The sequence below is a fragment of the Trachinotus anak genome, unplaced genomic scaffold (assembly GCF_046630095.1).
Source record: "Trachinotus anak isolate AG129_WGS33_773 ecotype Australia unplaced genomic scaffold, CSIRO_AGI_Tana_v1 ptg000002l, whole genome shotgun sequence".
Classification (NCBI taxonomy): Eukaryota; Metazoa; Chordata; class Actinopteri; order Carangiformes; family Carangidae; genus Trachinotus; species Trachinotus anak.
The window spans coordinates 27,632,845-27,660,577 of NW_027273853.1; the positions used below are offsets into that span (position 1 = coordinate 27,632,845).

The following is a 27,733-nucleotide window of genomic DNA, read 5'->3' on the forward strand; positions in this document are numbered from 1 at the left end:
CATGTTGGAGGCCCCTGGACCTTGAAACCTGTTTACCTATCGTTCAGGTTTATCATTTACACCTGCGCTTTTACTCCTTGGAAGATCACAGGTTCTTCAACAGTAAATACATGAGGTGTATGAGCTAAATGTTAGACGCATCAAAAAAAAAAAAAAAAACTTTATTTATCATGCCTCCCAAACTGATAAGCTGGCAGCTCATCGTTGGACCGAACTCTACTGGGTTTGATAGGACACACCTGCACACAGGTGTTCACAGTCAACAGCCACACCTGCCTCCTGCTCCCTCAGTCAGGCAGTCAATCACCAGAGGGAGAATATTTAGACAGGTAGTTTTTTGACAGAGACGAACTGATCTTGTATAAAACTTTTAAGTAGACGCTTTGTTCCTGAAATGTATTTTTCCAACGCTCTTTGCTTTGCAGGGACTCTCATGTAGTATTTGTGCATTTTACAACTAAAAATAAGATTAATCCCTGAAATCTTTTCCCTCAACTTTTCTTTTACCCTTTGCTTCACTGATTCAGTAGACCTGTTTATAATAAAATATACCACACTCTTTATATAAAATAAAGACATTTGGACACTTTGTTGTGACGAATCCTCTATTTCCTGCTGACTACATCGTTAAACACCAAATTAAATTCAACCCTGCAGTTAGAAAACAATGCTGAACAAATGACTTTAAAATTACACAACTAAAAATACTGAACTTTATTGATTTCTGAAAGACAACAGATCTACAGACATGGCTTGAAGAGTCACACTTTATTTACAAAAATACTGAGAACCAAACAGTCGAGGGTGAGGAAGCATGATGGCGAATCAGGTTTAGTACTTTTATTCCTATTGAACAGCAGCAATAAAGGCTCCTGGTTGCATGTATCAGGACGTTAGTTGGTAACTGCAAGGTAAACTTCAGCGTTACTCGCTTCTTCTGAGCTACGACCTCCGCCACAGTGTGCGTTGCTTCATCAGGCGTGAGATGATGGCAGTTTGGTTTCTGAGCAGCGGCGGGACGAGCCTGTCTACTTTCTGCGGCGGGCGGCGGCTCCCTTCTTGCTGCTGTAATACGAAAAAACAAAGACACACAAAAAAGGGACACGTCAGAACTATGGTTTGTTTTCAACCATTTTTAAACCTTTGTTCAACAAGGGACGGCCGACGTCTGTGCAGGCTGAAGTTTCAAAGTCACACTTGAGTTTTGTTGAGCGCAGTTGGGCTGTTGGGCTTTGGTGCCTTGCTCAAAGGCTCCTTAGAAAAATGTTTTTCTCTCAGTGAAGGTGGATGTGTTGCATTAGCATGTCTGTTAGCATGTCTCCCAAAGTCCACTCAGAAAATACACAGTTTCAAATAAAGATAAACTGTCGGTTAAACAAATCCACAGGAGATGAACAGCTTTTAGTTGAGGCTTGTTGACGTGTGGTTTTATAACAGACTTGTGTGAATGAAATGCGAATGGACAAGACACCAACTGACATGTAAAGCAACCCACACTATCACTGATGTTCTGATACTTTTCACCTGTATGACCATTCATTTTCTTCAGTTTTTCATCTTGTTACATGTAACTGTTGTTATTGTTTGTATATTCATATGATTGTGCAAATGGTTTAGGTAGCTCATGTAGCTCATGTAGCTTATGTGGCTAATGGCTGTTCAAGTTCTGTGAACTAATCTGTTAGTTCACAAAATAAGCCAAACTCGAAAAGTAAAATTTCACAAAATATTTTTCTTTGTGTGAAAACATCATTAAAAAAAATTCCTAAGCTAAAAAAACTTTTTTGCACAGATTCAATTTCCGGAGGGATTCTGGACATGCAAAGTGTCAGAAAAGCCAAATGTCCAGCCTACAACATTACATCAGACGTCGCTGTTGACTCTGTTCACACAGGGCTCAGAGTCAGAGACAAACTCATGCAGCACTTACCTGCACAGACTGAGTCCCACAGCCACTAACCTAACATGACTATCTCTGCAGGAACTGTTCTCTCAGTATGAAGAGAAGGACCCTGAACTCCACACTGAAAGAGGATGCATCATTTTGGGTCATAATTGTTCTGGTGTGTTGGTGACTGTAATATCTGCTGAAGTTTCCACTCAGCCAGTTTCAGATCCATCCTTTTTCAGTGGGAACACCCAGGGAACATCCCTCACATACTGACACCAGATCAGTATGTTTACAGTTGTATTAAAAAGTTATTATCCAATGGGAACATTAAGAAAATAACACACAAAACATATGGGACGTTAGCGGAGCAACACAAAAACAAAGACAAACGGAGCCAAACAGGTGGTTGGAAGAAAATAATGGATGATAAAATCTGTGTGCAGAGATTGCAAAAATTATTTTTCTGCCATATAAACGAGGGAAGGGCTCCATAAACACAGACCAAAGCAGCAGCTTGTTTTTTCTTTTTCTATATAACTCATTTATAACTCACATTTTTCTAGAGTAAAACATGAGGTAAGCAATGGAAAACTAATATGGCGAAAGCTGGGACACTAATATTAGCTATAAAAATACAAAAAAAAAGTACATTCAGTTTAATTATGCAAGGTTTTCTAAGTTTGGTTCTGGCTACAGTATGAGCCTGCAGCCCTATTAGCTGGCTAGTTAACCCTGCTGTTGGAGTTTTAGGCTAACATCATATATTATTTATTGGTGGAATCACAGTCTTGAGGACAAACTGCTGCTGTCGTGCATCATCGGACAAACACGTGACGTAAACACAACACGTACGACCTGTGAGGCGGACGAAGGCCGGTCCTCCACTGCTGGTGACGTTTGCCGTGGTTTTGTGTCTGGACACTCAGTGGTGGTGTTAGTGAGGATTTGTTGTGTTTATGGCTTCTTTGAATCAATGTAATTATGGATTATTGTTGGATAAAAAGGCTTCAGCTCAGCCGGAGACTTGAAATATTCCAAAATGTCAGATTTAGGCTGTTGGTTTGAACGTAAAGTAAAACTGAGGAATCAAGGTTTGACTGACACCCCTGAAACTGTGAAACCGTATTCTTATCTTCATTATAAAAAACACTGACCAACGTCTGATTGATCTAAACAGATTATATATTGGTCTGATGTACTTATTTCCTGCCATAAACTGACATAAACTGTCTTGAATGTTACAACAGTTATGTCTTGCTGAGGGAGAGGGTTGTGATGTTCACCCAGACAACAAGTTGGAGTTAAATAGAGTTATGTTTTGAGATTACAGGGTGTCAGTGAATGCAGCAGCGACAGTACTTACTGCTTCTGCAACACATCAATGCGATTCCTGTATGTGAGCACCTGAAAAACGACACAGCAGCAGCTTTAACACGTTTACCTCCGAGGAGAACCGACCCCCTTCTCTTCTTCTTAACAGGCTCCGTGGGATGAAAGCTGCAGGCTGAGGCATCATGGGAAACCAAGATGGGGGGTTTACGTATGATCAGTATTTCCTCTGTGTTCACTATTATTTGATTTGAACTAGAGCTTTAGTTGTTTGTATCTTTAATTTTCCACCTGATCATGATTTTCTGATCATGAAAACACCCATCGTAGTTTCCCAAAAAAAACAAAACATGGTAACATTCAGCTTCAGCACCTCTGAAACCTAAACGCAGACTCTTACTTACCTGTTCGACCACTCGCTCAGACACCTGACTGAATTTCCCAGTCACCCAACTCCACCTTTACATCCACTTTAGATAATTTACCTTCTTATGGCTGAAGAGTTTGTTTCCAAAGCACCATCACAGAACTTCCAGTGAGGATCTAGTATGATCAGGGCTTAGTCTTCACGTTCATTCAGATTAGTGTGTGGAAGCTCAGGGCTGCCATTGTTGGAAGAAATATTGTTGCTAAATTGAGTAGTACTTCCAGTCCTCAGACAATTTATAGAACAAAACTGATAAAGGTCTGAGGATGAAATGTTGTGTTCAAATAATTGATGGTGTGACGGATTCCTTGGTTTTCTATTATCATAAATACCTTTCAATAATACTTAACCCACTAATTAAGACAAAAATAAAAATTCTTCAGGAATCTCCTTATAATGGAAATGGAGTCAAGAAAACAGACACATCTTTGGCTTTAACCTTGTTGAGTCTGACTAATGCTAACAAATCACCAAATTAAAGCTGTGGTGCTTTTTTTTAAAAGTTAGAGACATTTAACTCCCTCATTAACTCCACAGCTGATCTTCAGTAAACAGACGTCAGTTTTGCAAACAAACCCTTCAGTTCTGTTTCCCTTCTGTGTTTTTTTCCGGTGGTGAGTCGTCTCGTCTCCCACCAGAGGCGGCGCTCTGGTTCTCTGACCTTCCTTCATGCTAACATGCAGCGAGCCTGAAGCCGGCAGGCAGACGCCCTGCTCAGCTCTACTTACAATTTACTGAGCTCCTCCACTCTCTTACGCAGGGTTGTAACCTGGAGGAAGTCAAAGAGCATATGAAGGGTTCAAATCCAGAGGTGACGGGAGGCTCAGCTGCATGGTCGCCTCAGGACAACAGGAGGAACAACCAATAACAGGAACAACCGCTGATACAGTTTGAGAAACCTTATGATTTGAGGTTTTTGTCCTTTAAATTCTCAGTGGTCTACGTTGCGCTATTTACTGTGACTTAAAGTCAAATATAAATCATTAGAAGACATGATATGTTTAATTTAAAACAACAGATAAAAATGAAATGTATGAGAACAGAGGGAGGAGGTACGTACCCATACACACAGCTGTGGATTAACAGTGTAACTGTTATGCATATTTTCTAAAAAAGGCTCTTAATGACTCTTAATTAAATCTGGATCTGATCTGATTTAAATAATTTGTCAATTCCCCATAAATTTTTGAATTTATTGAACTACAACTTAGTAATTTGTTTTTTTTTTAAAAAGAGAAATGGAAGCAAACAAACCAACCAAAAAAGAAACAAAAAACAAAAGTTGTTACATTTTACTTTTAAATTTGGACTCCAGTTTCAGATTCAACCTGCTGCTTCTTTAAGGTAATTTAAAAAGCTTTTTTTTATATTGTGGTATTTATATATTATAGGATATTTAAAAAAAGGGAAGAAACAGCACATGAAACAGCACAAGAAAAAACATTAAAAAATAAGAAAAAAGTTTTTCAATTTTACCCCTGTACAAATGTGAATGCCAGCAGAAAATGCAACGAGGAATTAAAAAACTTATTTCTAACTCTAATATATAATTATCTTGCTTAAATATCACATTTTATTTTATCAATTTTTTTAAAATTTGATTTAATCACGTTATCTTTTTTTCTCTGTTCACCAGAGCTTCTTAACTTTTTCTGACCCACAATATTATTTTTAGGTTTCAAAATTTAAAGTTTTGCATGTTGCATTTCATGATGTATTTCAAACCTGCTGGATTTTTGAATGGACAGATTTGTGGCCTATAAAAAAACTTCATAGTCAGTGTGGGCTCCTTAAGCATGGGGCTCAAAGACACCAAACAGTAAACACAGCAGAAGTTACTGAGTCATTATGACGTGAAGACGCCAGGGACGAAGTCTCACCTCGTACTTCTGCCTCTTCAGTCTCTCCATGTGGTCGAACTTCTCAGACTCCAGCTGGCACATCCAGTCATGCAGCTCGTTGATCTTGTCCCTGCAGGAAGCACAAGAACGTGAGTAAGAATCCACTGATGCTGAGTCTTGAGTAAATATACTTAGATATATATACAGACAGGAAAAATGAATAGTGAGAAATGTTGAAGTGTTGACTCGTACTTCAGCTTGTCTTCGTTCAGATGGTCGATGTTGAGTTGCTTGCGCCTGGCGGCCAGGATCTTCTTCTTCTTCTCTCTCTCAGTCTCTTTCTTTCCTCCTCTCTTCTGGTCGGCCTGTTCAGTACAGATACATGCAAACAGTACAGAAGTCTATTAACAGCTGTCCAGAAAACAAGATACCACCACCACCACTACTACTACTACTACTACTACTGTAGACGATATCAGTGAGTGCACTGACTCTCTGCAGGTGACTGCTGTAGTTGGAGCCCATGCTGGACAGAGCCGACTTCTTCTTGGCCTCCTCATCTGCCTTCTTCTTGGCGTCAGCCTCCTCCTTGATCCGCCTCTCCTCCTGGTTCACAAAAAAACACATCAGAGTGAGACCTCCGAGCCACATCCATCATTCAAACTCCAACCTAACACAGGAAACAGGAACATTATACATAACAACATCACAACATTACAAGTTTTGATGTATAAACACACATATGTACATAAATTATAAATATAAAAAGCTTAGACCTACTGAATTAAAATGATGATGGATAAAATGTGATTAAGCACGAACCTCACGTCTGGCCTGGCGCTCCTTTTCCTTCTCAGCGCGGACCCTCTGCTGCTCAGCCCTCTCAGCACGACGCTTCTCCTGCAGGACGGTAACGAACGCAGCGTCAAGCTTTTCCTTCAACACACCTTCCTCCACCACGTTACGCAATGAGGTGGGGGCAACTTTCAGTCTGTTGCTGTGCTACCTGATGCTTTTTTTCCAATTTTTTATGTTGCATGTAAAACTTAAGTTAGTTTAGTGGTGATGTAAAACATGGAGAGAAATATTTGGCAAATGTGATGAATTATTTGTTTGGCATAAAAGATGATTTAACAAAACATAAAACATTACTGAGGAAGGATTTTGGATTTTTCTTGTAATTCAAAGGGAAGGTCCAAAGAAAATATTAATTTCATACAGTAATTTGTTTTGGTCATTATTAAGTTTTATAAATATCAAAGTGTCTGCATAGTCCCTGAGGTGTTTTCTGCCACTGTGTGATGCGATCGACTCACAATCCTCTCCTTGAGAGCAATCAGCTCCTCCTCCTCCTTCTTCCTGCACTCAAAGTGAGCATCGATCAGGGCCTGCAGCTCGATCAGATCCTTGTTCTGACGTTTCTTCTGGATGTCCTGCAGACCAGAGGGAGAGAAACAACACTCAGCTCCCCGCAGACAAACACCACAAATCAACAGAAAGCCTTCATGTTGTCACTGAGGGTCAACTTACATCAAAGTCCACTTTCTCACCGTCTGGGATCTTAGGAGCAGTGGGCCTACGAGAGAGCGTTTGAGTCTTAACTGAACTGGCACAACGCTGATTATAAAGTTGCTTTTTCTTGTCTTTTTAGTCAAATGGCTGAGATCAAAATGTCTACAGAAATCATTTGAGGTCAGATTACATGAGAAGGACACTTACTTGAACTTTGGCTTCTCCTCTGTGGGTTAGGAAATGAAGAGGGGACAAGTACATGTCATTGGGTTAGAAACAAAGCACATGTAAATTCTCTCAGGCATTACATGGATTAAAATGTATGGTTTTAGCTCTATATGACAGATTATTAGATCTTGTTGATCGGTTTTTAAGTTGGGGTTAGAAAGAACAGGTAAATAAGAGCAAAGAAATGAGAACTTCAAATATATATTAAAAAAAAATTGAATCCAATAGTTGTAAACAGGGGATAATGAAGTTTTGGTCATATCAGTGCAGTCACAATAATTTTAACACAATGTTGTACTATTACAAAAATTAACATCCAATTTTTCACAAACCTTAATGCGCTGCTTTGTCTATAAAGCTGCTATAAGTAACATTTATTCACCTCTTGTTGTTGTTGGGTTTTTTTTGCTTTTTTTTTGGCTTGACCCCCGAAACTGTTTTACACAAGCAAAACAAAATCTTTTTTCCCAGTTTCTTCTTTTATTTTAACCCAGATTCTGGCGGCTCCATGCCATGCAGATGCAAGTGTAACGGTGGGGTCGCTGCGCAGTGAAGCACGATGTTAGCATTTCATATTCTTTCACCCTTCTTCCCCACTAGCAATTTTAATTGATCTCAAAACTTACTCAATAAGTGAGTAAGTAAATTGTGTGTGTGTGTGTGTGTGTGTGTGTGTGTGTGTGTGTGTGTTTGTGTTTTCATTTATTTATCTACTTAATTTACAAATTTGGATTTCGAACTCTCAGTGACAATTGGGCAGGCCTTCTGGATTTCAACAGACAGATCAAATTTGGACCGATATTTTCTGAGCAGCAGACGTCCAGATGTCAGACCTGGACACTGTGGGCCTTCCAAAACCAGAATGACAGATTGTCAGAAGTTTTTAAATCAACATACCTTCCTCTTCAACAGCCTCTGCATGCAGCAAGCATCGAAAACAAAAGCAGAATGAACAACAGCGTTAGCAGGCGCACTCTACAACTAAATTAAATACAGCACATTAATACAATCTGCTGCAGCTACAGCATCTCTAGTAACTCACTCAGAGATTAATTAAATTTTAATCGCCGTAAATTCTCAAATAAATCTCCAACATTACCAGCTAGCACAAAATACATGGATAAAATACATGTAGAACTTGGAAGCAATTTGAAATAACAGGGGAAGAAAACTTAGCCAGTACTTGAGAATTTACGATTACATAAGTCTTGATTTGTTGAAGCCACAGTTTCACCTTAAAACAGCTTAACAAAGTATGAGCCTTTAACGTTTAACCTTGCATTCATGTGCCATTGGACATTTCAGAAAGTGTCTTGCATTAAGTCATATTATCATCAGGTCTTTTTTTTTTTTAAATGTTTGAATTGTTTTGATAAAATAGCACATGAATGCACCACTAACTTGACTCACCAGCATGTGAGCATGAAGATGTGACAATGATATCTATTAGGTAAACACGGAAAAAGATGAAATCTGCAGCATCATCTTTTTCCTCTTCATCAATTATATTAAAAATACGTAATTATTTTCACGCTAAGCAGTAAATGTTATTCCTTTAGAAAGGCAGCTTAACACATAGTATGTATCTAATCTGATGTTCACCTTCATCAGATGTCAAAACAATGAAACAAGCGAGCATGTACGCTAATACAAGTACATGTGGTACAGTATTATAAGGAGGGTTAGACTGATAAAAGAGGCCAATATTTGTCTTTCTTAGAATTTAAATCCACATATTAACGTGTATAAAAAAGTTCCTGTGTTTGCAGCTTAGTCCTCTGTGAATGCTAACCTTTTAGCATACAGGAGCCTGTGCTAGGCTAAGATGCTAATTATCAGCAAGCACAATCTGTATGTTTTGATGGATGAGCAGGTGCCCATGGTTTACTCAAGGACAAATTGGCAAATTTAAATATAATGTTTTATATTTATTATTATTTATCATTTCATATATAAAGCTCATTACGTAAGCTAAGCTATTAAGCTAGTAAATGCTAGTAAATCAGTACTATTACTTACTGTATTGTACTGAAGGCTAGCATGTTAGTATGAACACCAGACGGATTTGTCTACATAGCAAGTACAATAAAGAAATATTGGTGTTTAAATGTTTGCTGTCCACTACTGTTGTACAGCAGATGCCAAAATTTACCACCAAAACATTTTGTCACCTTTTTAGAAAGATAGTTTAATGAATGACTGAATGAAATTGAAAATAGAAAGATAACTGAACACAAGGCTAACCGAACAGAAAGCTAACTGAACAGCAAGCTAACTGAACAGAAAGATAATGGAACAAAAGCTAACTGAACAGAAAGATAAGCTATCACAAAGCTAACCGAATAGCAAGCTAACTGAACACAAAGGTAATGGAACAAAAGCTAACTGACCAGAAAGCTAACCGAACAGCAAGCTAACTGAACACAAAGGTAATGGAACAAAAGCTAACTGACCAGAAAGCTAATGAAAAGCTAACCAAACAGAAAGGATGAAAGCTAACTGAAGAGAAATCTGAGCAGAAAGCTAATGACGATGTGGTGTAGCACTCTGGCTCTTTATATTAACTCAAAACATGAGCTTCAGTACAAAAATATTGGCCTTCTCATATTAGTCACACCCTAATTGTAAAATTCTTTGAATAAGATCATCTCAACCTATGTTTATATCCACATAAAAAAGTGAGACGTCCCAACTTGTGGCCATTGATTGCTGCATAACCAGGCTATTTTTGACTTTGTCCAGAGGTAAAAGGAAGGTAGCATTAGCATTAGCAGACATGATGAATATGTGTGTGGATCAGGATTAGTTGGGGTCTGTCTGGCTGGCTGTAGCTGGTGGAGCGCACCTGTTGCCTGGGAAAGGATGATAGAATACCCCCTTCCCCCCTCCATGCCACATACCTTCAGGCTCTGGTTCTGGTTCTGGTTCTGGCTCTGGTTCTACCACTGGTTCTGGTTCTGGTTCTGGCTCTGGTTCTGGTTCTGGCTCTGCCTCTGCCTCTGGCTCTGCCTCAGGGGCCACCTCTACTTCCTCTACTACTTCCTCTTCTACAGCTACACAACATGCAGCGAGTCACCAGGGGAGAGGAAGGGCGGTGAGAGGGTTAATGGAAGCAGGAGAGAAGGGAGAAAGGGAAAGAGGTGGTCGCAGGTGAGTGAATGAAAGGTGGAGATGTGAGACATGAGGAGGTTCTGGAGGGGGGGGCTGGTGCAGTTTGGGGGAAACTGCCACCAGATGGCGCTAAAGCAGGTGAGACAGCAAGCAGTTATAGAAGTGAAAAGGTCAGTCATTGATGGGCAGTCATATGGATGAAATGGGATTGATTCCTGGAAAAACCTGCACTGCAACTCTGTATTTGAACACAAAAAGATCCAGATCCTATCCTGACGCGATTGATCCATGATCTCAACCTGTGTCTTTTCATTTATTTCATATACGGTTAGTGTTAACCAGCATGCCATAGAAAGTACATGTGGAGGTAAGAACACACATCTTCAAAAATGACTGACAAATTAGTATCAATGACGTGAGACTTATCATCCGGAGTCCGCAGACTTCATCTTACCATCGTATTCTTCATGTCCATCCGAGAAAGAAAGGAGCAGAAGAACATTATCAAAAGATCCCATTTGTACCCATTTTTGACAGAATACAAATGCAAAATGTGGGTACACTGGGGATCCATGCTTAGCATACACAACACAGTCCTCCTGGGCTGATCAGCACTCACAGGCTGAACCTTGAGGTGGCTTTAAAATTCACGAAAGTCACTCTTTGTTTAATCAGCTCAGGAGGACTGAACAGTTGCAGATGGACATGCAGAGCTGCAGGACACGCTGCCAGTAGGTCAGTGCAGCCTTGTGCAATTTAGATTTTGTAGGTTTAGATTTAGACTTCACTGACACTGTCCTGTTGCCAGCGTTGGTGCCTGCAACCATGCTACAGCAGGAGGATAATATATGTGCAGATTTGTTTCAGGAAAGAGAGCATTATTGCACAACTTGAATCTGGAGGAGTCAAGCCAAACCTGTGAACATAAGGATTTATCCAGTGCAAATAACTCTCTACAGGGGATGGAAAGTCAGTTAAGCAGGATTCAGAAATAATACTGGGATTTAGCATGGATGTCCGGACTGTACCTGCACCTAATTTTTGGGGATTTAATATCTTTTTAGGTTTAAATGTTGCTACTTACCCTCGACCTGATCACTGCAAGACAAAAGGCAAGAAAAATTCAGTTTTAGAGTTAAAGATAATTATAACTTTCAACTACACAGAGGTGTTGAAATCAACACAAAGCTAGTAGGTGGACCTTAAATTTAAGATTTTTAAAAAAGATTCTCCCCAAAACATTAAATTAATTAATTTGTGAATGAAAATGTGAATTGACTTACACTTCCTCTGTGTCAGACATGGTGACAGTGGACTTTGCAACCTGGAGACAAGAGAGAAGAGAGGAACTTAAAGTCTTGTCTGCAAGGAGCGACTGAGCAGCCTGCTGTATTAATAGCTCAGGATTAAGTTGCAGATGTCTTAAATATCTGCTGCCTGCCCCACCCTGACCAAACCACACCTGCTTGCCTGCACATATTTTACCACCACCCTAGAAATTAAAAAGAAAATATAGATTCTTCAAGCTCATTAATTTTAATATGTTTACTTCCTTGTTAATTTTAGTTCCTTATAATTTTAAATGTTATCTTTGAAAATTTGTCATATGCAAACATCTTTGATTTATAATTAGCTATAGACTTTGGACTGAAATTTGAGCCTCAGTCCTGACTCTGCTTCTCTGATGATAACTGAGAAGAGAGCCAAACATAGATTTATGCCAATGGTCTGTTTTCAACCGCTGAGAGGAGATTAATGTTGCAGTTGGAAGACAAAAAAAAAGAGAGAAACCTTCAGGGGTCATGGTAAAGGTCAACCTCCTGCCCTCTCCCATCACACTGTATCCATTTGGCATTGAAGGTGTTAAAAACATTTTATCTTTAGAAACACATTCAGTTCAGCTCTTAAATGCCTCTTGGAAATTCTGTCACATCTAAAATCATTCTCAGCACAGGGTCCTGTTGGAATTCAGTTGTAAATTTCTCGACTGGGTGCCGTATCTGATCGAAACCCTGCAATGATAAACATACGTGGCCTGAATTTATTCATAATTGAATCTACCAGTGATTAGATTTCGGATTAGTATCCCATTAGCTTCATTAGCGTGAGGCCACCACGAAGGCGTCCAGACATCACAACTATTTCCAGCAGACAGCTGCACAGGTCCCAGATCCAGTTTCAGTGGATCCGATGTTGAAGATTGGTTTCTTTCCCCTGGACCACTACTCATAATTCCACCTCCATTTCCTTATCTGGCCGTCTCACTCTCACATGGTTCCTTCAATCATCTTCGCGAAGCTCCCTGCTGACTGAGGCCACTTTGCTCAAGAATTAAAATAAACTCTGTAAAGGGAGCTGTGAAGGTTAGAGGTCTAATGCCTGGCCTCCTTGTATTTGTCTCTTGAATCTCGTAAATTGCAAATCTGTTTTCATAGTGTATTACACTATTATGTAATATTGTCACTCAGGAGGAATCCCCCACATTTAGATGATTCCTTTACATCCATTTTGGAGTTTCCTGGCTCCTGTCCAAGATGTTAAAGTGTTTATCCTCATGCTATGTGCACTTTAATGTACACACATGCCACACCCATTTACAGCTTCACTAATAGACATTAACAACAAAATTAAACCTACAAGAGAAGAACACCAGCATCCAAGAAAACCCACAGCAACTTAAAATACCACAAATCAACACTCAGGATTCATTGTTGCTGTAGTCATGATGTTACATAACTCATTAGTATTATCCTTTGTATCCTGAAGTGGGAAGCTGCTTCGAAGGCTTTAAGCCATCTGTAAATCCCTCAGGTATGAGCCTCCGCTGGGTCTCTGGACTCAGACCAAACTGGCACAAAAACAACAACAGAGCCCTTTCAGATAACACCTGCTTCTCCTGCAAGATCCTCGGAACCTTTAAACCTTTTAATTGCAGTTTTATCAGATTACATCCTCCACAAAAAATCCAGTTTCTCAGCTCATTTTGGAGACACAGCAAGGTGTGAAAACCACTGCTCATCAGCTTCTGAGGTGCTCCGCTGCAGTCAAACACCAACACAAACTAGATTTCATTGCCGCTAAGCTCAGCACAAAAGGCATCAAACTCTGTGGGCTCCATAGGGAGGCCTGTTTCCTCTGTGATCCACTATCTGTCTGTTTTTGTAACACAACTGTTCCCCTCTCACCCTTGACCTCGGCAACAGCCTCTGCTAGTCGTGGCAGTGATTTTAAAACATGTGGACACAGCTGTCCTCAGTTTGGGTGATGTTTGGGGACATTGCACTTGAGCTTCCTATCCTCTCTACCACTCACACTCTCATTCTCTCTCCCCTCTTCCTTACCTCAGAAAAGCTGAAAGAAGCGAGCTCCTGCTGGCCGAGACAGGCTGTAAGGTTCTGCAAACTTACCGCGCTGATTATGTCCTTCTGTTATAGTGACACTCGATCCGTTTAGCCTCCCCATTGGCCGAGGAGCCAGGCTGGAGGCGAGGCCGGGCAGGCGGTGGGGCAGGATCCACGACTTCGGTCGCCCCCTCCCACCACTGGCACTCAATAAGGAGATGGAAGGGTCGAATGCTAAGGAGGGAGGCTCAAGTTTGGAGAAGGGGGCAGCCAAGACGTCCCTAGGTTGCTATTCTGGGGCCGCTGCATTAGGCAAGCAAATTTCATCTGAGACTGAGAGGAGAGTTGGACGTCAGGGAGGAGAGGCTGGTGCTGTTTCTGAACCTCTAAACATAATGTACAGCATGGTCAAAGGAGGGCAACAACCTGACTTAATCCAACATGTTGAACCATCATTTGCTTTGGGTCTTTGAACTTGTTTTCTTTGACTCCCTGTTTAGTGTCCCCAAAAATCACTGGATATAACTTTGGCAGATTTACACCATGCAGGTTCTAATATATGAAAAAACAACATTAGATGACAACTGAGATACTACACAAACACAAACATCTTCTCCTCCCATCGGTCTGTAGTGTCTCAGTTTAGGAAAAAATTGAAGGACTGTTCTTGAATCAGAAGAAATTAAACCTTTCAAATAGGACTTGTTTGGTATAAATTTAAAAATTTTGTGCTGTATGTGTTTTGACAGCTTTTCTCACATTGTGATTTGAAATAGTCAAAACATAAACTTGTATGTGTTTTTGTGACATAATATAATATTTTAAAGCTATGCTAATTAATGTTTGTGCTTTTGAAGCACCCTTGAAGATTTAGTGTAAATGTTTTTATGAGGCCACTTCCATTGGATCGAGCTCCATTTGAAAGATCTGACAGTAAATAAGTGATTCTGAGAATAGGCCATATTTCCAGAGTGATTTTCTTTCAGAGATCAGCTGTTAGTCTCATAGAAATCCTCAGTTCAGCTGTTAAGTCTAAACAAGCCGCGGCGTGAATCATTCACCAAGCTTAATTTACAGGTTGGATCTGTGATATGGTCGTCAGCCCCAACTGCCTCAGGGATCCTGAATGATCTTTGCATTTCCTCCAGAGGGTGCTACAATGACAAAATTAAAAACAGAGGCTCTCGGACACCCACATGTGGGAGTGCCAAATGTTTTCATGCCACTGAAACACAAATAGATAAACCTCAGGCCAAGGACCTCCTGTTAGATTTTGTTGTTGTTGATTTACAGTTGAACTGACCTGTCTGCACTCTAGCTGCTGTGATGAACACTCAAACAAACTATTTGAAACACTTGTACAGTGCTTTACAGTGTGGCCAAACTCCACAAGGAATTCCCTGCAACGGAACAGTCTTCCCAGAGACCCCTGGAAGCTCCAGAGGGACACTTAAAACCACTGGATCCCCATAAAGGATCCCTGAAATCCCATGGGACTAATAAACCCCCTATGAAGGATTAAAACCAGTCATTAAAACCTGCTGTGACACCATTTGAACCCCATTAATGACCCCTAAACTCCTCTTGGGGATACCTGGAACACACTCAAGATCTCCTGAAAGTGACTGAATCACATAAAACCCCTCAAGGACAGAAACTCAATCTAAGCACAGGAGATACTGTCGAGGGTGTCATGAAGGCCCATTAGTAATCCTCCAAAGGTCCTTGTGACCACATAAAAGAACCCTAAAATCCCCTGAAGGAATACTTGAACAGCTCAAGAACCTCACAAACTCCCTACAAGGATCTACAGAATAAACAGACACCAGGAAACCCCTCAATACCCCAACTCTTCAACTACTACCACCCTGAGGGGTACCATAAACTCCCATAAAGATGCTGTGGAACTTGGAGTCCTGGAACCAAAACCTAAAAATCATACAAAGACATTACCAAGTACTCATGTAGTCCCCAAACACCATATAAGATCTTACAAAGATTCCTCTTCAACAAGTTTTGGGGAATGTCTGTACCCTAGAACTTTTTGAAGAACCTACGGAATATGCAATGCAGCCTTCACATCATATGTGATGAATAACAGAACTGGTAAAGATTGAGTTTTTAACAACTTGTGACCATTCACATCATCAAGACATCATGATTATGATGTTGGATTAAAATACTGGTCAGTGACGAAATAACACCTAGCTGGAACCTTAAACTGTCAGTATGCTTTTTCAGATGTTCTGCAAAAGCCCCCCCTCTCATTACACCTTTCTGACACTGGATTAGGGAGGGCTGTGTCTCACAACTTCTGTAACTCTCTGAACACAACAATCTGACATTCACACCAACTTCACTTCAGTGATTGGTCGGCTGCAGGAGGGAAAGAAAACAGGGTTTGTACTTCTCTCTTTATCTCCCTTTTTTCTTTCATTACACAACTATTTCTGTCACTTTTGTGTGTAAACAACCAAGTGCAACACAATGAATATCTGCCAGAAGAGACTGTCTTCACCCCTCTCAATGACCGTTGGATTTTCACTGCACCTTTGAGTGTAGATGTTCAGAATCAGAATCAGAATCAGAATCAGAATCAGTTTTATTGCCAAGTATGTTTTCACATACAAGGAATTTTTTCTGGTGATTGGTGCAATTGATCAGAAACAGAAACGGAAAAGTTGTTCGAAACAACTATAAACAATCTTGATTTTAGAACAAGTCAAACTGATTGAGCTGATTAGCCCGACCTTTAGAGCACCATCAAGAATGCTTAGAACCCTTCAAAAATCCTTAGAACTCCATGAAGGACCTCTAACCATTTAATGAGCTCCTCTAACCTCACCAAACATCCCTCGTATTTCCCAAGGATGCTTTCGAACCCACCTGAAACCTGAATTGGTGCCACATTAATCCCATCAAGAATTCCTGAAGTAAGATTATTTCTAGAGAATTCAAATAATGTGACATCAAACTTCCACTCATTGTTCTGAACATACTATAGAGCCCCCTATTGGATCCCTGGTACATCCTTAAAGGACCCCTGGGTGGCCCTCGGACCCCACTTTTGGAGTCCTGAGGTGGTGAAACCTAAGGTCCTGTGGCCTGTCCGTGCTGTGTCTCGCCTCTCTCTGCTGTCAGGACGATGCAGCCGTCACTCTGAGAAGCTCACAGGGCTCAGGATTTATTTTTGGACTGCCATGGCGTCTGTTCCTTCCATTTGTAGGAAGGGGGGTCGAGTTGGGCTCAACATGAACCTGCCGCTTTGACACTCCTGGCTGGGACAAGCAGGCAGCAGCCGGCCGGCCGCCCCCCGAGCAGAAGTCGCACAGGTAAACATGCCATAATTACACCTTTTATTCTCTAGATAGAGCATAGGGAGGCTGTTAGCAGCATTACGGAGGCAGCTGCTGTTGAATGCAGAACCCCCCACCGCAACAGCCAGAGGTCTGACGTGTGTTTGGAGAGCTCAGGGTGTTTTTTCTCGTCCTCAGTGCAACATTAAAGCACCAGCAGGGCTGAGCTAAGTGTTAGCATCGCGCTGTCTCTACTCCCTGTGGCTTGAAACCACACTCTGCCCTGTCATTTATCTATCCTGGCTGCAATGAGGCATGAGTGACTGATGATCACATTTTAACTTTCAGATCTCATCTTCCTGTTGTGTAATTGTGGCGAATAAAGTTGTCCTTGTTAGGTTTGGTATTTTAGATTGAACTTGAATCAGTGTTCTCTCCTGTTGTGTCAAGGGGAACCTGCCTGGAGCACGTTGAACCTCAGCAACAAGTTTTTACCTGGTAAGTTCATCCATTTTCCATCTGAATACACACAGTTGTGTTTGTGGCATGAAGCCTCAAATCTTCACTGGAGGTTAATGACTTTTTGGTGTGGATTCATTTACTTAAGGAGACCATTGTGGAGCGGCTAGGTTTTTATTACACAGCTATTATTACCCTTTCCTCTTTTGAACTTGCATCCTGAAGGCGCTCCAAATACCAAACCTACCAGAGCCTTAAAAGGAGGAGTGAACTCTCATGTGTTGGGCAGGCAGCAGGTTCAGGGAGGGAGGTGGGGGATGGCTTTAAAACACGACCAGCTCTGGCCTACATTTCACTGAGGTGACACACATAGTAAACTGCAGATATTAAGCAGTTGTTTTGTACAGACCGCATGATGTCAGAAATCATTCATTTGTAACACAAACCCTCTGGGCAGTCATGTCATTAAGTTACCCCACTCTTATTTTAACTTCAAATTGATAACACAAATGTTATGTGATGCTTGTGCAGAGTTATTTTTAAAGAAGGAACCTTTTGGGGTGATTATAAACTACAAAAACAAAAGAACAAAACAGTTCCGCTAAACTTCTCCAACCTCATTTATGCCTCCATTTGTGTTAACTTCTTCCATTTGATTGGGTAGACTCAGTGACAATATATTTCTGAGGCCCTATCCAGTCTCAGTAGGCTGTGATGTCATCAGGTCAGATGTTCTGCATTCACTTTCACCCTTCAGCAGATATATATACACGCCTGTATGTGTATATTTATGTGGGAAGGGACATTAGAGGATCTTGACGTGACAAAGCTGCAAATAAAGCTTGGCCTGTAAACTGTAACCTCACAATCAGGCCTACAAATTTCTCTCTTGCCAGAATAGAGTTTTCTGATATTTAGTGTAAAAGATAAATAGTTAATAACCTGATTAGGGAAAAATAGTACCTCTTTTAAAATAAGTAACACAAGCATAAGGTAATATTTAAAGTTTGGGAATTTGTAGCCAAGGATGGAGACACTGGTCAGTCTGTCAGCCCAACACTTTGATCTTGTGTGAGACATCTCAACACTCACAAGACAGAATTTGATTTCCGATGATAAAATCTAGATTTTAATACCTCAACAACCACTTACCAAAATTTCATGGAACTTGTTGTGGATGTTCATGGACCCAGAGGATGAATCCAAATGATTTTGGTGACCCCCTAACCCTTTCCTCACACACTAGCTCAGGAAAGAGTTTCCACTTGTACATAAGAAACATCAAAATCTAACAGGTAGAATGACATGAAATTTTCTAATCATATTCCAGATCCCCAGAGGATGAAAGGACTTAACTTTAATGACCTGATGACCTTTCCTGTAGCACCACCCTCAGGACAAATTTTACATTTTTAGCCCCACTCCTCGGCAAGATCTGAGAATAGTTATATAATCAATATGTCAGTATTGGGGCATTGTTTGGAGGGCGCTACTGTAACATCCAACTTTCAGTTGTTGTGTATTGGAAAAGAAAATTCAGTTTAAAGTGACAAAAGTTATGACTTTTTTTTAAATTTATTTTTAGACATGAACAATTTTTAGACATTTTCCAAATTAAACCTTAAAGCTCGAACTTTAAATATATGACATATAGCTACTATAAATATGTCATTATATCATACCTGTACCTGCTGGATTTGGCCTTCTTTTGCACAAAAGTCTGCAGAATTCAGATTTGTAGGCTACATAGTTTGTTTGTTTTTTTAAATGTCACTTGACTAATTTCTTTGATACCTTATTTTATTTGTTATATACATTATTCAAATAATTCTTTATCTGCTCTTTTTTTTTACCTCTCAGCCTGTATCTTCGCTGGTGTAATGTAAATTTCCTCTCATGTATTAATTTGAGCATGATAAGAATTAAGCTTGTGACCCTGGAATTGCTGTAGGCTACATTTTGAACTAAATGTGATAATACAAAAAAGTCAGGGCCAAACTTTACTACAGCTGACAACTGCAGCCCTAAAGACAGGAAAACACTTCATCCAACTGCAGTTGATGTCGGAACATAATCACAGCAGTCCTATTACGTGGAGTTTGTTTCTGACGAAGCTGCAGAGGCTCCATCATAGGACTCTGATTTACTGTTTTCGGGAAAGTGATGCAGTCTGTAAAAAGCCAGGAGTCTTAAAAAAGGGAAGCAGGTGATTGGCCGACCTCCTCGCTGCCTTCAAACTAAAATTAGGCAGAGTAAAAGCTTTGGGATCAGCTGTGAGGTGGTAACATCATCCAGGAAGAGTTTAATGCTCCTGTTGGTTTTTCAGACTGTGGCACTCATCTGTGGCATTCACACAAATAGGATGAGTCATCCTCAGTACATGTGTGGAGGTACATGTTATGTAACTTCATAAAAATCTATTAAAGCCAAATGACTGATTTTTAGGATTAAAGGTCCTTTTGTTGGCTGAAAACATTTCACGGACTCTTGGGGCTGATGAAAGTTTTCCATCAGACTCCTGTTGACAAATTTAAAATTTATCCTAAAAAGTAACGATTTGTAGATTATCATAATTTGTTTTTTATTCTGTGCTTATATTGCATAACTTTCTTTCCATGTGTAAAATTGTATTTTATTTTTATCTTTACATTATATTCCACTTTGATCTGTAAAGTGTTATTTATATAGCATTTCAAAAACAGATGATAAAGTAATTAATTTTATTACATTTACATTTACTCATTTGGCAGACACTTTTATCCAAAGCAACTTACAAGTGAAGGACATTAGTGAAGCTACAGTGCATTAATTCAATTTTACTGTCACACAGTTGTGTTATCAGGTCATTTGTGTAATAATTCCTGAGGATTTTTACACTTCAGCACAAATAACATGAAAAGATTAATGCAATATGCATCTTCATGTTTTCACTTCTTAATTTGTTGAGCTTTTTAAACTTCATTCCCTGTTAAATAAATACAGACTTAGCCATTCTTAAAGCTTTCCCAGCCACATGGATAAAATATAATGTTTGTCCTGAGGGTGGTGCTAGAGAAAATAAAAAGGGTACATCATCTGTGTAGCAGGAAATGTCACTGTAAGATTTAGTTGTGTTTTGTGTAGCAGAGAAAATTGTGCCCTGATGATGGAGCTACAAAAACCACTTGAAATCATCCCCTGGGGACCATGAATCTCGACTGATGATTTTAAATTTTTCTTTGGACCAAAGTAGATGAATAAGAGTAATGAACATTTCATATGTCAAATGATGTTGTGCTTAGGTTACTGTAATTTGATCATTTAACAATAACTGTAAAGCAAAATGAGACAAAACAGAGGGCACTGTTAAAGTAGAAAATTATTTTAATTTATTTAAGAAAAGAGGTTACAAACACATAAGTAGGAATCTCAGTAAATGGACATTAAAGGTGAAAAGTGTCTGCAGCAGTACAGACACAGAGCTGAAGGAACCAGTGGGTTAAACTAAAACAGAAACAGGAAATAGAGTTGGATTGTACAGATTGAGGCAAATCGTCAGTATGATCTGTGAAACTTTACAGTTGTTGACAAAGTGTCTGTTCAAAGTGTTTCGGATTGTTCTTTAGCCAAAGTATAAGTGCAGAATAGATAACATAATGCTGTGTGATCTTTTAATTCTACCTGATTGTAAAATGTAAACTTTTTCTATTCAAAATTTTGCTCCATGCCATCATACAAGTACCAATCATTAGGAATGATTCATCTAAATACTGTACTGGAGAAAATAAAAAATGAAACAGTAAAGCTCACATTCAGATATATACATAATAATAGAAAGGGAATGTCAGAAAATAGATGAAATTGAACAATGTTGACATTTGATGATAAGATCTTTTGGACATGAGCTGTAGATTTTGTACAAACAGAGTCAGAAAAGGTGATTTTTTGGATATAAATGAAATATTGAGACTGTAACTGTAACTGTTGTAGAGCTGATTGTGTTAGATGTCTTTATAGCCAGCGGATGTTTTTGTGAGATCAAGGTGAAACCATCTGAAGAGATGACATCTGCTCAGTACTCACGATGACATAAATCTGCAAAAAACAACAAAAAGACAAAAAAAAGTGATATTGATATTGCAAATTAGTCCACATTGTTAATTTGGTTACCTTTTGGACAGTTTAGGGTTTGTTGCCTTTAGGCAGATCAAAACAACAGAGTTCATCATGGTTTCTTTGATGTAGATTTGAGAATTTTTGTGCATTTTGAAGGGACCAATGAAACAGAGTATTTACTTTCTTAACATGATGCATTTCCTGTTGAAAAAGGATACTGGGCCTAACATATTTCTTTACTGTCAACCAACACTCTTACGGTGTGATGTGATAGAAGAGATAGCCTAGATAGGAGAGGAAGGATATAAAATGTAATGATTTTATTGTTCTTTATTTTTTTGTTTTTTGCCTACTTGTTCAAGATGTACTGACTACTAAAGATTAAACTAACATTAAAGATTAAAGAATTTAAGTTTAATTAAAACTGAATATAAAACCGCATATTACGAACCAAAGGATTTCAATACAACAATATATGGAATTAAACTATGTGAAAATCCAGGATAAAAATGTAAGATTAAAAGAACACAAAGTTACAATACTGCATATGCATGTATTTTGCAAAATAATGTACAGGTCCAGAGTTTTAGTCACATCGTAGAATTGAACTTTACCTGTCAAATGCTTTGATCATGACTCATTATGAAACCTTTTACGACAATTTCTGCTTTTTCCTCAACAGGGTGCTGAAGCGCTCATGGCTGTCACTTACAGTGCTGTCACCCAGCCGGGCCTGCTTTCCCAGCAGTACCCTCCACCCCTGCTGCCCAAGCCTGGAAAGGACAATGTTCGGCTTCAGAAGCTCCTCAAGAGAACTGCCAAGAAAAAGGCCTCAGCTCAGGCATCGCAGTCTGTAGTGCATTTCCGCTCCAGCCTTTCCCCTGTGAATGAAGCAAGCCCAGACCTCGAGCACAGTGACCACTCCACCCCTCCCCGAACTCCAGAGACACCATCCAACATCTACAGCGCCAGGCAGCCTCAACGGTTCACTGTCAGGCCATTGTATCAACATGTGGCATCCCCTTACCCACAGCGTGCAGCTTATGGCAGAGCAGCAAGTTTCTCGCCTCAGACAGTGGCAATCCCCTCATACTCTTACTCGCAGCATGTCACCACAGTCTCTTCATACTCTGCACCAGCCTACCTTTCTGGTGTCTCACCAGCTCTGGGGCCAGTTGTCCAGCCAGCGGTACCCAAAATATCTCTCTCAGTTTCGTCTGTATCCAAGACAACAGTACCAGCTGCTGAGGTGAAAACGGCAGCTATTAGCACATTATCTGAAACTCATGCTGGTCTAAGACCTGCTGTAGCTATAGTAACTCCACAGCCAAAAAGTCCGGGTCTGACTCCATATTCAGCTGCAGGAGGTCAAGCTGTGATTCGACCTCTCACTGTGTTAACCCCACTTGTCAAATGCAGAAGTCCTCGTCCAACATTCAAAGCAACCGAACCCTCAAGGTCACCCAAACCGATGTTTGATGTTCCTCAAATTAGGATGTACACAGCAAGCACATCGTACTACGAGACATCCAGGACCCCACCAGTGTATGACACTTCGGAATTAACTGCTATTGGCAGCACAGTACCTCAAAATAAAATACTAACAGAAACAAAACAAGATTTGACTCACGTGTCTGAGGTCAGAAGAGGTATGACACAGATGGCGCAGCCCACTTTATTGGGCACAGATCCCAAGAGAAAAACACCAACTTTAGAAATTAAAAGAGGCACTACACCAACAGCAGAACTCAATACTGTCGTAACGCTTACTCCTGAAGTCAAAAGAGTAACCCCAACACCTGAAATCAAAAGAGTAACCCCAACACCTGAAATCAAAAGAGTAACACCAACACCTGAAATCAAAAGAATAACACCAACACTTGAAATAAAAAGAGTCACTCCAACATCTGAAATCAAAAGAACTACTCCGACACCTGAAATCAAAAGAGTTACTCCAACACCAGAACTCAAAAGAGCCACTCCAACATGTGAAATCAGAGCTAAAACACCAACTTATGAGATCCAAACATCAAGAACTTCAGCAGGACGGCCTAAAACCCCAGCGTACCGTATGACCCGGGCTACAACACCTGTCTTTGAAGTCTCAAGAACCAATCCTCTCTTGTTTGCAGTGTCACCAATCACAGTAGAGCCAGAGAGGCCAAGAACACCAAAAATGGCTTCTACTGCGAGTAGTGCGCCTGTTTCCCGAAGTGTGATTGCTACTGAACCTAAGCCTGCTGCAACAGTACTGAATGGGGACATTCATTCAGACATAACACCTGCAGTTAAACCAATCCAACAAAGTCTAACTAAATCAAAATCAGAGCCCACTTTGACAAGAGAAAAGATCCCAACTACTCAAACTGGCTCTCAAAGACCTAAAACTCCTACATCCGAGCCAACAGCACCAGCAGTAACTTCTTACGGCTATCAGAGGCCTAAGACTCCAACATATGAGGCATCCCGACTTATGACCACATCACCTGGGTATAAAAGACCAAAAACACCTACCAGTGTATCACCTGTAGCCTTTCAGAGACCTAAAACTCCAACCCAAGTGGCTCAAAAGTCAAAGTCTGCTTATCGTGGATTGACACCAGCTGAATATGCTGCTTATGGTGGAATTAAAACTTACTCTCCAGCATTTGGTATCACGAGTTCTAAGACAGCAACTCAAGAGGAGGTTAAAGTTACAAAAGAGGGATCAGCAGAATGTAAAACACCTAGCCAAGAACCTTCTGCGAAAGCACCTTCAACAGCTGAGGTGTCTAAAGTCAAGGAAACCCTCAAAGATGTAAATAAACCCCATCTGAGGGATGAGAAGGCTTCCGCCACCCCAGCAATCCCTATTATTGTTGTTACACAACCGTCTGACACCACAGGAACAACGTTAATACAAGAGACTAGTACCATAACTAGTCATGTTACAGTAAAACAAGAAGAAACGGTCATCCAAGAAACACCAAAGGCTAAACCTTCAAGAACAGAGGTTAAAACTCCTGAGAAGCAAAAGGTGGAAACACCAGTTCAAGAAGTCATCAAACCAAAGACAACAACTCCTGAAGCCAAACATCCTCCGCCCAAAGGTGGTGAGAAAGACCCTCTGAAGGCAGTAAGGAAACTTTTAGGCAAAGATAAAGTCCAAACTACCGAACAGAAGGCCGGAACTGAGACAAGAGCTGATCAAAAAGAGCCGGTGAAGCCTGTAACTGTCACCAGGACTAAAATTGAGGGCTCAAAGCCAAGCTCTGCAGCACCTGCTATACCTGCTAAAGCACCTGCTGTTGAATCAATAGAAAGTGAAGACAAAGGAAAAGATAAGAAAACAGAACCAGCAGTTAAATCTGCGCTTGAGAAAAAGGGGGGCGACAAGTCCCTCCCAGCTGCCGAGCCCCTTCTTAAAGTCATGCAAAAGCCAAAGGGAGTGAAATCGAAACCGAGTGCTTGGTCCCGACTCAAGAAGCACATGGTAGTGGAGCAGGAGGAGCCCAAATTTCCAGAGATTGGCTCTCAGAAGGAGACCACTGGTCAGGACCAGAGCAAGGAGAAAGAGGCTGATGACAAGCCCGGCACTCAGGACAAGAACCAAACCCAAGACACTCCAAAGGCAACACAGATGTGGGAAGCTGTCCTGTTCCAGATGTTTTCCACAAAAGAGAACATTATGCATCAGATTGAGTTAAACAAAAGTGAGGAGGGAAAGAAGGAAGCAATAAAGGACGAGCTGAAAGAGATACCTTCATTTGCATACCGACTGCCTGTGCTGCTTTTTAGTCCTAAGTTTGACGCTAAAAAGCTTAAAGAAGCAGCATCAAGGCCGGTGACGAAAATATCAACTGTGTTTGAAATGGGTCTAATTGGGCGAAAAGGTAAAGAGGAGGAACAAAAAGACTTTAATAGAACAGCGAGGGGATTCACTGCTATTTAAGCTACATCTAATGTGAAGCGACGAGATGAAAATGTAAAGTTAATGTTTAATGTACAGGTGCAGAAATCTTAGCAACAGAAATAATGTACAGGTCTGGAGTCTTAGTCTCTGTGTTAAACAAATGACATTTGTGGCAGTGTTGTAGAAAATTCGACCTTAACTTTATACTTGACAAATGCTTTGTGGTTGTCTGGATGTTAAATGTTTGTGTTTGTGGATTCGCTAGGAAGTGAGAGCTACATTTGTCTTAAAGTCATTCAGACATCACATCAGATTAAAGCTTTATGTTTTATGTAATTTCGGAGCTTCTCATTTGTTCTTTTCAACATCTTCACAATAAATATTTACTTATGTTGTGGATTTTAAAATATTTGATCTTTGTAAAGAAAATTGTCTGTGAAACTGAGACTGTGATTATTTATATGCAGTACCTCACTCAAGATTTAGAAAGTTATTAATACTGAAAAGCTAAAAGTTGCTTCTTAGTAAAAGAAATAAACTTCTGGCAAATACTTATTAAGATATTATTATTTTTATAGATAGAAAATTAATTAATGAAGAAATCCAGAATTAATGATTTTATGACAATTTCTGAGACAAATATCCAATTTTATTCAAAATGGTGCTACTTGCCTCAGGGTAAGACCTCTCACTAGTTAATGGATGCATATGTAGAGTGACATATTTAATTATTTATTATTATTATTTGAATTGTTTTTAGGTTGTAGATGGTTGTGTTTTATGAATGAACTTTCTTAAAGTCACAATGAAATAACATTTTAAGAGCATTTAAATTTCTTTATTTGGCCTTGGTGGGGACATAATGTGTGGACAGATCAGTCCGTGTAATACACCAATCGAATTTCAGTCAAAAAGATAGAATGGATGGAAAAGGCAGACAGAAGGGGCATTATTGAAAAGTGAAATTTAAATTTGAATTAAAACTAGTTTATGTTATGATGTTAACATGAACATGTCGCCTACGAAGCACAAGCAGAAACATGGAATTTTATTTATTGTTAAAATAGTGAAGATGAATAGTCCAGTATATTAGAATGATCTTCCTCATACAGAGCTTTAGTCTCTTTTACACAATCACCTTCATTTTAAAGCTTCAAAATCCACCTCATTTCATCTCCTCTTCTTCCTCTGTGACTGGTTCAAATTTAAGATGAGTAAGAAGTAAAAGGTAAAAAAAAAAATCTTAAAAAATCTACACTTTAGTTGTTTCAGCTGCAATTTCTGATTGTCCATCTCATGAGCCTCTAATAAGAATAATACTCTTGATAATTAGAGAATAAAACAATTAAAAAAAAAACAAAATGGATAAAAACATAATATATGTGAGTTCTGATGGATGAGATACACTTGAAATGTAATTAATTCTGTGAGCAATTAGCTGATTAATTTCATTGTGACTTGAAGAAGGCCGATGAGTGAAGAGCTTGTGAAAGTAGTTAGAGAAGATGAATGATGAAGAGCATCCTCCGCCATGACGGAGGTCAGTGGGATACTGAACTGTACGGTCAAAGGTCAAGATACAAAGAAGGGTTTTCGATGACTGTGATGCAATTTGTTTTTCTAGTTTTATTTTCACACTTGCTGTTTTTTTTTTTTTCTAATGTTCTTTCTAATGGTTTCTAATGTGTGTGCTGGAGTTACAGATTGATCTAGCAACAATTTTGGAAAATGTAAACCTTATTGGGTAGATTTCAAAATAACTCTTAAGCAGTTCCCCCTGTTTTTATTTATTTGTGAAGCTGTAATGTTGAACACTAAGATTCAAACACAATAATTTGAAGAAACTCTGTACTCTGTAATGCTTATTAGCTTAATTTTTCATGCAATGTCATAAATATAAAATTATGGTTTTTGATTCTTTCATTTATTTATTTTTTGTTCAAGCTTTGGACTGTTGCAAAATGGAATATCAGATGGCTGACACTGGATGGGCTAAAAACTAGTCAGAACTTGTAATTTATGCACTTTTTAAAAGAGGCTTTTTAAAAGAAAAAAAAAAACAGAAAAATCTTAAATCTGTTCAAATGTATTCTATATATGAGAAGCACTGCTTAGGGATTATTTTACATCTAAGCATTTTCATAGTAAAATCAACTGTGACTCATGTTTCACCTCACGTACTTTACTGTATTTTATTATCACTGATCTTTTATTTTAAGTGAAGCACTTTGAACTGTGTTGTTTTCTTATGTGAAGCACTGTGTACTGCACGAAAGGAGCTAAAAATAAAGTTTGACTCAATTTGACTTGA

At 39.6% G+C, this 27,733-nt stretch overlaps 3 protein-coding genes across 12 annotated transcripts in view; 1 reads left to right on the forward strand and 2 right to left on the reverse strand.

Moving 5' to 3' along the window:
* Nucleotides 1-749: 749 nt before the first annotated feature.
* Nucleotides 750-13,777, reverse strand: tnnt3a (troponin T type 3a (skeletal, fast)). Of its 8 annotated transcripts, none has more exons than XM_071459597.1 (14): nt 13,681-13,772; nt 11,623-11,663; nt 11,424-11,437; nt 10,129-10,281; nt 8,126-8,143; nt 7,208-7,226; nt 7,019-7,064; nt 6,805-6,921; nt 6,311-6,388; nt 5,981-6,094; nt 5,741-5,853; nt 5,528-5,618; nt 4,376-4,416; nt 750-1,065 (listed from the first exon to the last, which is right to left on the reverse strand). In XM_071459597.1, exons 2-14 carry the CDS (start codon nt 11,640-11,642, stop codon nt 1,029-1,031), a joined length of 861 nt encoding a protein of 286 aa, XP_071315698.1. In that variant the 5' UTR covers nt 11,643-11,663; nt 13,681-13,772; the 3' UTR covers nt 750-1,028. The 8 variants fall into 8 exon arrangements, with proteins under 8 accessions (XP_071315698.1, XP_071315707.1, XP_071315726.1 ...); XM_071459606.1 differs by lacking the exon at nt 13,681-13,772 and adding an exon at nt 12,401-12,536; XM_071459614.1 differs by lacking the exon at nt 4,376-4,416 and adding an exon at nt 3,255-3,295 and having other exon boundaries at nt 826-1,065; nt 13,681-13,777.
* A 3,019-nt stretch (nt 13,778-16,796) lies between these two features.
* On the forward strand, nt 16,797-25,829 carry prr33 (proline rich 33). The gene is made up of 3 exons (XM_071459682.1): nt 16,797-17,012; nt 17,427-17,474; nt 22,213-25,829. Exon 3 carries the CDS (start codon nt 22,228-22,230, stop codon nt 25,459-25,461), a length of 3,234 nt encoding a protein of 1,077 aa, XP_071315783.1. The 5' UTR covers nt 16,797-17,012; nt 17,427-17,474; nt 22,213-22,227; the 3' UTR covers nt 25,462-25,829.
* lsp1a (lymphocyte specific protein 1 a) overlaps nt 20,781-27,733 on the reverse strand; it is a 43,132-nt gene continuing 36,179 nt past the window's right edge. For all 3 annotated transcript variants that reach the window (XM_071459692.1, XM_071459702.1, XM_071459685.1), the window contains one exon: nt 20,781-21,509. In XM_071459692.1, coding sequence (XP_071315793.1) covers nt 21,487-21,509 — 23 coding nt within the window. In that variant the 3' untranslated portion in view covers nt 20,781-21,486. The remainder of the gene's footprint in view (nt 21,510-27,733) is intronic.